The 10,435-nt window shown below is 58.3% G+C and overlaps 1 protein-coding gene across 1 annotated transcript in view; it reads right to left on the bottom strand.

Moving 5' to 3' along the window:
- Positions 1 to 1,529: 1,529 nt before the first annotated feature.
- Positions 1,530 to 10,435, bottom strand: part of COL6A1 (collagen type VI alpha 1 chain) — a 30,582-nt gene continuing 21,676 nt past the window's right edge. Inside the window, exons 21-35 of the mRNA XM_004697279.2 lie at positions 9,619 to 9,681; positions 8,762 to 8,824; positions 8,538 to 8,588; positions 8,301 to 8,336; positions 7,954 to 8,016; positions 7,673 to 7,738; positions 7,171 to 7,206; positions 6,715 to 6,751; positions 6,184 to 6,192; positions 5,473 to 5,606; positions 4,709 to 4,818; positions 4,433 to 4,616; positions 4,115 to 4,295; positions 3,334 to 3,363; positions 1,530 to 3,128 (exon numbers count right to left, since the gene is read on the bottom strand). Of these exons, the coding sequence (XP_004697336.1) occupies positions 2,506 to 3,128; positions 3,334 to 3,363; positions 4,115 to 4,295; positions 4,433 to 4,616; positions 4,709 to 4,818; positions 5,473 to 5,606; positions 6,184 to 6,192; positions 6,715 to 6,751; positions 7,171 to 7,206; positions 7,673 to 7,738; positions 7,954 to 8,016; positions 8,301 to 8,336; positions 8,538 to 8,588; positions 8,762 to 8,824; positions 9,619 to 9,681 (1,686 nt within the window). The 3' untranslated portion in view covers positions 1,530 to 2,505. The remainder of the gene's footprint in view (positions 3,129 to 3,333; positions 3,364 to 4,114; positions 4,296 to 4,432; positions 4,617 to 4,708; positions 4,819 to 5,472; positions 5,607 to 6,183; positions 6,193 to 6,714; positions 6,752 to 7,170; positions 7,207 to 7,672; positions 7,739 to 7,953; positions 8,017 to 8,300; positions 8,337 to 8,537; positions 8,589 to 8,761; positions 8,825 to 9,618; positions 9,682 to 10,435) is intronic.

The following is a 10,435-nucleotide window of genomic DNA, read 5'->3' as shown; positions in this document are numbered from 1 at the left end:
AAAAAAAGCGAAGGAGAAACACATGTGCATTAAGACCCTGAGGAATACCCACTGACCATGGACCAGGGATGTGACTAGCCTTGCTATCATGCAGTGCAAAATGGATTGTTGCAGATGCAGTTAGGTTAAAATTGAGTGGCCTATCATTTGGCGTCCCTTATGATCCATTCAAATTTGTACTCATTTCTAATGTCTGCTTTCTTTTCAATGGAGGTTTTTAATGTTTTACTTTGCTATTCTTGTGAGTTCTGTTTTTAATGTCTTTCTGTATATGAAATCCAGGATGGGTAAATGTACAGAGTCAGTAACTGGATCAAAGGTTCCTTGGGAGGAAGTGGCAATGGGTGTAAGAATGAAGAAATGTTCTCACACCGATTGTGGTGATGCTTCCACAACCCTTCTGGATGTGGTTGGGTTATCGAATTGTACGTGAATTACATGCCAATAGAACTGTTGGGGAGAAAGGAAGAAAGGCACTGGAATGCTCCTTCCTTTACTGGTGAATATGATCCCATTTGGAAGAGGGTTTGTTATTTTAATGCAGGACGATCAGGATAGGGTGTCCCTTGAAGTGGATCGCATCTGAGTTATAAAAGAGAGCAGAGCAGACACAGAGACAAGAAACGACCAATGGTGGAAGACAAATGTCACATGACTATCAGCACAGATCCACGGAGTCGAAGCGGAAAGAGACAAAGAACTAAGGAAGAGAAAACCTTTCCCAAGAGTCTGTGTCCTGAGTTCAGACTTCTAGCATCCTGAACTTCGGGAAAATAAATTTCAGGTTCCTAAAGCTACCCATTTGTGGCATTTTGGTCACAGTCACGCGAAGAAACTAAGACATTTGGAGTTTCCTCCTTTGGGAATTGAGCTAAATTTTGCTTCCTCATAACCCTCCTCCCTTCCACACCAGCCTTCCCTGGCCAGGGGCCGTCTCAAGCTTCACTGTGGAATTCTCCAGAACTTCTTCCTGCGGAGCCATGGTGGATCCTGATGGCCTTTCCGGAATTCCTGAGGGTAAATGTGGCGGAGAGCTTGGCACTCGTTCCTTTGAGGTTTTCATCTTGTTGCTCTGGTTGTTTGTCCCAACCCTTCATGACCTAATCAGCTTCCGATTCTGCAATCCGAGTTATCAGGGACTTCCTGCCAACTCTTCCCCCTACAGGTCCTCTACGACACAGATAAGGAATATGGATGGGCAGCTGTGTGCACAGCAGGCAGGCAACATGGATGGGCAGCTGTGTGCACAGCAGGCAGGCAACAGCATAGCCTCCTGCTCCTGGGGCATGTTTCTGGAGATCACCCTCCACCTCCGCATTTCCTCATGTCAGCGTGTGTTTGCACCCACCCAGGGGCTGCGCAGGAGGAAGACCTACCCAGCCGCTTCGGTCACGCTTCCAGGGATGGAAGGCCTACAGGGTCATTCTACTCCGCCCCGACAGGGGCTGTGAGTGAGCAAAGATTCAACAGGGCGTGAGGCGGGACCACCGGTGGGGGGGTTTTAACTCAGAGAGGAGTTAAACTGCAGAGAGGGGGTGGGAAGTCTTTATTTGGAAGAACTGTTGACATGGACATGGTTGAGGAAAAACATGAGAAGGAGTAAAAAGAAAACTAACCTATAAAGAGGATCTTCCCTAAAATATAGGCCAGATCACTGCTTTGAGGAAAAGGTTAGGGATTGTTTTTTAGTGAAAACACACGGCTCACGACTGAGAATATGGAGCCAGTCGGGGCCCAGGTTTGAGAGAATGACTGGAGGGAGGAAGAACCCCCCCCCCCAGCAAGGTAGCACCTTTAGTCTCAGAATCGGAGAGGACGCACACAAACCAGGTGCCAGCTTCGCTCTCTTCTCTGATCTCGCTCGGAGCTGTGAAGCTCTGCAGGGGCTGAGGGAGCCCAGGTCCAGGGTCTCTTAGGGGCGAGGGCTCGTCATGGTATCGACCCATCGAGATTTCTGGTTGAACAAGAACCCTCTCCATTTTGGTCTCACCCACAAGTGAATCAGCCCAATGGCTCGCGTGGGCCAAGGCATACAATCTGCCCGGCATGGAAATGACAGGTTAAGAGAAGGCTGGGGTGGGCCAGCAGAGGAACACTGAGCCATGAGGAGATGGGAGGGCTGGGGCGACCCACATTCCAGAAATTTAAAAAACAAGACCAAAATAATTTTTTAACGAGGGAGGCTTTGGGGGCATCTGACTGAGACCAGTCAGTGGAGTAGAAAGGAGATGGGAGCAATAGTTGGGGTGCCACTGATCTCCCGTGTGGGGGTGGGGGGTGGGTGGGCGGCTGGGAGGCTGGTGTGGGTCCTGGTTGAGAGGAGAGAGGTGGGCGTGGAGGGAGTAGAAGGGACAGCTATGCAGAACACATCCTGTCTCGGCATGGCTCTGCAGACATTTGCCAATCGAATGCGGGTCGGTGAGGAACATTCGCATCACGGCTCTGACTGCTGTCTTGCAGAGGGGTGGGGAGGACCCGGGAAGGGAGCCGGTGGTGGCAGGGGCACTAGCCCTGCGCCACCTTCCTGGACACGGTCTGGTAGAAGACGCCCCGCAGCAGGGCCTGGTAGCTGGGTATGCGGAACAGGTGCCGCTCCCCGAAGGCCACGTTGTACTCGGTCGTCTTGCCAGTGGCCAGCACGCGGATGTGGGGCTCGTTGACCTGGTGACCCACCACCACCACGAAGATCTCGATGCCCGCTCCCTGGGCCTCCTGCACGGCCTTCTCGATGGCGGCCTCGGTGACGCCCTGCGAGTTGCCGTCGGAGAACAGCAGCAGCCGCTTCTTGGTGGCATCCGACGAGGCCTCCCGGTAGAAGCGGGTGACGTAGCGCAGGGCGTCGGTGACGTCGGTGGCATCGTTGAGGAAGGCCATGCTGTCCACGCTGTTGGCCACCATGGCGTAGTTCTGCAGGAACTGGAGCGCCGAGAACGCCGGCCTCTGCTGGCCCTTGCCGCTGTACTGCATCACGGACACGCGCACGTCGTGCGCGGGGTCCTTGTTCTTGGCCGTCAGGAAGCGCTCAGCCAGGCGCTTGGCGAAATGCTTGGTGGTCTCAAAGTTGCGGCTGCCCACGCTGGCCGAGCCGTCCAGCAGGATGGCAATGTCGGTCGGGAAGGAGAAGGTGACTGTGGAGGAGGCAGCCATTAGTGTGGCCATGGGACTGTGCCGCAATCATGGGGAGTCTTAGCTACAGTGGACCGGCCAGACCTGGCCCTGCGTCACAGGCTGACCCAGGTTGTCATGCCCCAACCCCACCCAGGTTAGACCGCCCCCCTCAGCAGAGGACCTGCCAGTAGGCCCACTCCAGCCGCCCTGACTTGGGGTACTTACTTGGGCAGGTGTAATCTGGGCACTTCTTATCTGTGAGAGAAAAACACCATGTGACATGAGCCTGTGATCTGCCTGTCACTCCCTCCCTCGGGGGTCACCTACGCTAGGACATTTCCAGGTGGGGCACAGAGGTGACAGTTCACAAGTGACTCTCATGCTCGGGCCAACCTGTCTCTCGACGAATAGCATATCTTGGGATGATGGGCCGTCACCTGGTCAGAGCCCCCTTAGCAAAGATGGCCTCTGGAGAGACAACTATGCCCAGTGAGGTGCGTGGAGCAGAGCCTGGTCCCGTCCATGTACGGAGAAACCGAGGCTCGCCAGGGGACAGGGGTCCCGAAAGGTATACAGCACCAACGAGTGGCCCATGCTCTCAGGACAGACATCCAGGGGGGCCGTATCTAGGGTCCTGCTGTCTCCAGTGACACTCAGGTAGGGTGCCTGACCCCGGGTGGCCACTCTAAGTGTGGGCACACGTGTGTCTGAGCAAGGGCAGGCTCAGGTTGCCGGTTACGCACTTTGGTCTGGGTATGCATGTGTGGCCTGGGATTGAGGGTGGGGACATGGAGCAGACCCATAGCTCAGGGATCATCTGCGTTCTCGGGGAGGCTTCTAGACAGACACCTGTCTCTCCAGAGGAGAAGCCCATTCTCATGCCCAGGTGTCTGACTCATGGCCGAGGCTCAGCGTGCCCGACTGCGGTGGTGGCCCTGGATGCTATTACGTGGCGCCATTTTCCCAGCACAGTCAGGCTAGCTCAGGCCCCCACCCCGGTGCCCACCGAAGCAGATCTCAGCGGTCACGTTCTTCAGGAAGTTGTCTTCAAGCAGCTCCGCATAGTTATCCTTGACAAGCGAGATGCTGGGCCGGCGCTGGGATGACGCGCCGTGGCAGGCGATGATGTTCAGCTGGTCGGAGCTCGGCCTGGAGCCGAACAAGTCCATGACGCCCACAGAGACCACCTGCCGGGGAAGGGCAGCTCACACCTGGGTCGGGCCTCTCCTGCGGCCCAGACACACTCACACCAGGCTCCACGCACCCCTCCTCCCTGGCTTGGTTCAGGCCTTGCCCCTCGCCCCCGCGCCAGCAAGCCCCCCACCTGGATGTCTGGGCCGCAGAGCACGTTGAGGGGCGTGGTGTCCCTCTGGGTGTCTGAGCGCCCGTCGGTGATGACCAGGGCGATTCGGTCATTGGAGGACGCGGGCAGCAGCCGGTCCCGGGTGTACTGGAGGGCCTCGCCTGTGAACGTGCCCCCCCCCATCCACTGCAGCTTCTTGATGGCTCTGTGTGGAGGGGGTGGGCGGTCAGGGTCCAGTTGGGGTGGGCAGCACGGGGCCTGTGAGTGGGGTGGCGCAGCCATGCACAGTGGACTCACTCCTTCAGCTCTTGCGCGTTCCTGATGTTGGGGCTCTTCAGGTCCACGTGCTCCTGCATCTGGTTGTGGCTGTACTGCACCACGCCCGCGTGCGACTGGCCTGGCTCAAACTGCACCGTGAGGCGGGGGCGGGGAGGGGAGACGTGAGCCGGGGTCAGAGCGCGCGCCCCGCCCCCACTCTGCCCATGTGCATGCGTGCCCCTGATGGCTCCCATCCTTGTGGATATGGGAAGAAGGTTTGGGGACACGGTGCCGTGTCTCTCTGGTGGCCATGGGGGAGAGAGTTCTGCGGCCCTGCCATGAGTTGGGAGAGGCAGCAGGCCTGATGTTCCCATGCCCAGCTCCCAGTCCTAGCAGTTGCAGCGCCCCCCACCTCCTCTCAGGCACCCTGACACCGGGCTTCACTCCCTAGGGTCCAGCTTGTGGGGTGGGGGTGGCAGCAGACAACTTAATAGAGTCAGATCGGGAAGCACAGCCCTTGCCAATTGTCTTGTGGTGAGGGGGGGTGGGGGGACCGGGAAGACGGGCTAGGTCAGGATACTAACATGTATGAACCCCCAATAAATGTAGTGGCCCAGAACCTAGAGTCTGCAGAAACACCCCCTATTTTCCCAAGCCTCCTTAAATGTGCCTGCCCTCCCACCCCCACCCGGACCAGCTGTCACCTCCCCTTGCTGTGTAGGGCAGCACTGAGCACCGCAGAAAGGATGGGGCTGTCCCAGTCCATGTTCCTGGGCATACTGGCCCAGCACTGGCTGCCTTACCTTGACCAGCTCATCCCGGCTCAGCCGGTCAATGACCTTGATGATGAAGTCCTTGGCGATCTCAAAGTTCTGCAGGCCAATGCTCTCAGAGCTGTCCAGCACGAAGAGGATGTCGATGGGGCCGCACTTGCACTCTGCGGGGCAGGTGGGCAGTGGTCAGCCCTCGGCCATTCCAGCATCCTGAGCAGGAGCAGCCCTCCCCCTCCCCCAACGCTGTGGCCCAGTTCCCCATGCACCCAAGTATGTCCCCTGCTCCAGGAGAGGCAGGACCCTCTCTCTCAGCTTTGATCAGGCCCTGCTGCAGCCTGTCCCCCCAGGACCCAGCCAGGAGCCCATGAGCAAAAGGGTCAGGAGCAGGCTGATGTTGGGCTCCAGGCTGTCCCTGGGTGCTGGAGTTCCTGGGGAGGAGGACCGGTGAGCATGAGGACACTCCTGGGTGAGATTGGGGGAGGGGGTAGGCAGGTGGGTAGACAGATGCGCGGGTGGGTGAGGGAGTTCGCGGGTTGTCGGGGAAGTGGGTGAGCGGATGGGCAAGTGGGTGAGTGGGAGTGGGTGGGTGGGTTGGTGGATGCTGGGCGGACATTGGCTGCCATGCTGGTGGAACACATACTGAGACACGTGAACTGACATCCCCTCACCTACCACGGCTCTTCCACTTAAAAGGAAAAACCACCCGAGGAGTTTCCCAGTGGGTTAGGGTGTACTACTCACCACAGCAAGCTAGGGAAAAGAGGAAAAAGAGCACATGACACCACAGTTGTCACAGTCAGGGAAACTGAGGCCTCTGGGCCACATCCCAAGTCGGCCTGGACTGCCCTGGCCCTGTGGGGACTGCCCTGATGTTCAGGGGGTCTGAGCAGGCTCCCCAGGCTGCGCACAGTAATGTTATAGCTCTGACCCCACTGGAATGGAAGGGGGCTCTGCACCCCACTCCCTTGGCATGACATGGGCCTCTCCCCCCTGCTCCCCTCCCAACCCAACTCAACTCGACTCCTAGTGACCCTATAGGACAGAATAGAACTGCCCCACTGGGTTTCCAAGACTGTCACTCTTTATGGGTGTAGAAAGCCCTGCCTTTCTCCAGAGGAACGACTGGTGATTTTGAACTGCTGGTCATGTGGCTAGCAGCCCCCTGTGTGACCACTACATTTCCTACATGCTGGGGGCCGGGCATGGGTCGAAGGGGGGAGGGGAGGATGTTCTCGCCGAGGCAGACGGCTACCCAGAGCCAGTGGTACTCACAGCACATTTTCATGATGATGTCCAAAATCTCACACTCCTGCCAAGGGAAGAACGTGGGTGTCCAGTTACCCCCTCCACAACAGCCCCCCTGCAGACCTCAGGGTGGGGGTGGGAGCAGTGCATGTTCTCCCTCCTCAGGTGCTGCCTGTCTTGCCAGGACAGGCTGGTCACCCCTCCCCCTCCCCCACAGGCCCCTGGCACCACAGGCAGGGCTCCTTTAGGGCCAGACTCTGAACTGGCTCATGACCTGCAGAAGCTCCAGCTAACTGCCCTGGGTGTTCCCTTTACACCCGTATGAGCTCTGGGACACATGGGGCCTAGAGCAGCCTGCAGGGCGCCCCCATGGGAGGACACCTCCATTTCTTGGACCTCCACACTCCTTGGGCTTTCCCCCGTGGGACCCCAAAGTTCCTGGTCAGAATGGGAGCCCTGAACGACTTCCAGACAACCACTTACATCAGGTCCTGGTGGTCCTGGATGTCCTGGGGGTCCCTGTTGAAGGAAGGACAAGATAGGGGCTCTGAGGCCAGCGCTCCTTCCCTGATCCCCCTCCCCCCAGCCTGACACCCCACAGCCTGAGGATGCCCACCCTATGGGACACATCACAGGGGCCCTGGGGTCCCCACAGTGGACAACAGCCTGCCCCGTCTGAAACTGGTGATGAACCCAGACCACAGCCGGGGACAAGTGAACGCTCTCCCCGCTACTCGCCTGCTGCCCAGAACAGTCATCCGTCTCTGGAGGCCACTGACCGGCCCCTCCCCTGCTTCCACCCTCTGCTCTCTGTGCTGGACCCCTGGCTCCCTGGCTCTCCTCTCAAGCACAACCCTCCTCCCTCCTGCCCAGACGAGTCCAAGGCCTTCCCGACACATCCCCCGAACTGCTCCCCTCTGCTCCCAGGCCTCTCCCTGCACCCCGCCCCTCATTACAAGGTGCAGGGCAGAGCTGGCAGACTCACCGGAGGGCCTTCGGGGCCCCGGTAGCCCTTGGCGCCTTTGGCTCCTGGGGGTGACACTCCGTTGCTCTGGAGGAAAAGAGCAGCAAGTCAAGCCTTCCTCAGACGCTGGCTTCCCCTAGGAAGCCCCTCAGCAGCCTTGGTCACAAGGCTGCCCCAGTGGAAACCCCACACCACTCACGAGGACTACAGACCCCACCCTTTGTGCTCAGAGCAGACTGTGTTCCCACCTCCTGCTCCCACCCCGACTCCCTCTGCCCACCTCCCCCAGGACCAGCACTTACATCCTCTCCTGGGTCCCCGGCATCTCCTTCGTCCCCCTTGAGGCCAGGGTAGCCTTTCGTACCCTGTGGGGGACAGGGAGCCCACAGGTGAGCCCACAGCACTGAGAGGGGCTGTGACTTTGGGGCGGATGGTGGCCGAGCTCCCCTCCCTGAGGTGAGGCACCTGACTGAACTGAGGACAGGGTTTCTGGGGTGGGGGTTGGGAGAGGGCTTGCTGGGACCCCTGAGGGCCTTGGGGGATGGCAGTGAGTCAGGATGTGGGGCTTGTCTTGGGGCTCAGCCCCCTCAGCCCATGTCACATACATTTGTGCATGTGGGTGTACAGAGAGCAGTGGGTGTGTACTCACGTTGATCCCTGGAGGGCCTCTGTTGCCTGGATACCCCTGCAGGTGGAAAGAAAGGGCAGTCATACCAGGTTCTGACAGGGAGGTTGGGGGGGGGGTTGGGAGGAACCTCAATGCCAGATTTCTGGACTGACTGGGTCCTGGGTTTGACCCAGCCTGCCCAGGTGCCCGGCTGGCCAAGGTGACTGGCACATGCCCCACAGGGTGGACGCCATAGAGTGGATGGCTCAGCACACTTACAGGGAAGCCGGGGAAGCCCTCGGTGCCGTTTCCAGGGGGGCCATCTTCACCCTAAGGAAAGAGGAAAGAGCAGGTGGCGGGGGTCAATGGTCCCCCAGGCCCAGGGCTCCCCACCCCACCCTGTAACATTCCAGGAAAGATACTGCCAGCCCAGCCACCCTCCCCTCCCAGGCCTGCTCCCCCCAATCTGGCTGCACAGTGCTCTTGGGAGGAGAGTCACTCACCCTCTCCCCCATCAGTCCAGCATCTCCGGAGGGACCTGGGGGTCCTGGAACACCTCTGACACCCTAAAGAGAGAAGGGGATGCTCTGGGAAATGAAGCTGAATCCAGGTGGGCCTCAGACACTGCACCTCATGGGTGAAAGGTAGGTGACAGAAAGCAGAGCTTCTCACACATCAACCAGACAACGCGTAAGAAAGGTTTTAAGGAGCACAGCCGGGTGCTGGTGTGGACGCAGCAGGGCACGGTCTCCCACAAGCTGAAGGTCCTGCCCAATCATTCCACATCGGGGTTGGACAGGTGCGTGGAGATCCAGGTGGGCTACTGCAGAATTAGCTCTGCAGCTTCCCATGGACAGCTGGCCCCACAACAGGGGTGTGGAGAGACATGGTAGGAGACCAGGCCGGGGGAGGTGGGGTATGATGGGTGCCTGTCGATGATGTTCTCAAAACCCTTTACAGTTTTAAGAAAATGCTCACAATGAAGAAACAAACAAACAAACAAAACCCAAACCCATAAAGCCAAGTTTTCAGGACTCACATGCACAGGGGAAGAACTCAGAAAGAAAGAAGCCCTAGTGTTCCTATTTGTTATCTCTGGGTATAGACCTTTAGGAGATTTTAATTTTATTTAAAATGTTTTCTTATGTTTTCCAAAGCAAACTGGCTATAAGCTAAGGGAGCAGATTAATAAAAGCAGGTGGAATGGGATGGCTTCTCCCTGGGCCACAGCCCTCCCAGGGGCATCAGCTGCCACGGGGACAGAGCTGGCCATGGGCCAGGGAGGCAGGGAGGGTGAGGTGTCAGCTTCAAGAAGGGGGACAGGGCTCAGGGCTGAGCAGGGGAAGGGAGGGCGACTTACCTCGGTCCCTGGTGGCCCCTCGTCCCCTCGGTATCCTTTGGGCCCAATAGGACCAGCCTCGCCCTGGAAAGAGATGGACACACCCACTGGACCTCTGTGCTCGCAGAGGGTGAAGTGTCCCCACTCCCTGCCCAGGGTCTCTCGTTCCAGTCTTTTGTCCCATCTTGAGGTTGGCAATTCTTAAGAAGGCCTTCGTGGGCTGGCTTCTGCTCACAATCACTCCACATCCCACGTGTTTATGGTGTCCCACGAGCAGGCCAGTCCTCTCCAGTAGGATGTAGTGTACTGCAGCCCTGCCCTGATCCAGCAAGCCATCCCTGCCTCCCCACCCCAGCACTGGGAGCTTCCACACTCGATGGGACAGCCCTTACTTCTGGGAGTTCATCGGGGCCCCATTGCCCCGCCTTGGGGACATGAGAAGGAAGACAGGAGGGAGGACGTAGGGGATGGAAATCATCAGAGAATGGGAGGTACCAGGCCCTCGGGGAATGTGCCCCACCTTCCTCGCTCCTACATCTGGAAATGCACACCTCATGCCAGCCCAGCAAGGAGGGAGAGGCCTGCGTTCTGGAGCTGCCTCGGCAAAGCATGGGGATGGGTGCCACCTCGGCCCAGTCCTGGGGGCACCACCACCCCTGGTGCCAAGTCAGGGAGAGAGGGGTGGCACTAATAGCTGGAGGTGTTGTGGAGAGAAAGGCCAAGGTAGCCAAGCCTGACAGGGAAAAACAACAGGATAATTGTGATACTGTCAGCCATTATCTGGATTTCTCAACTGCTTTCTCTTGGAAGCTGAGAAAATGCATCTGCCAAGACATTG

This window comes from Echinops telfairi, unplaced genomic scaffold, assembly GCF_000313985.2.
Source record: "Echinops telfairi isolate 266 unplaced genomic scaffold, ASM31398v2 ScPeMD7_7469;HRSCAF=8507_0, whole genome shotgun sequence".
NCBI classification, from domain to species: Eukaryota; Metazoa; Chordata; class Mammalia; order Afrosoricida; family Tenrecidae; genus Echinops; species Echinops telfairi.
Note: the sequence above shows the minus strand (reverse complement) of the source record. Positions and strands in the feature narration are given on the sequence as shown.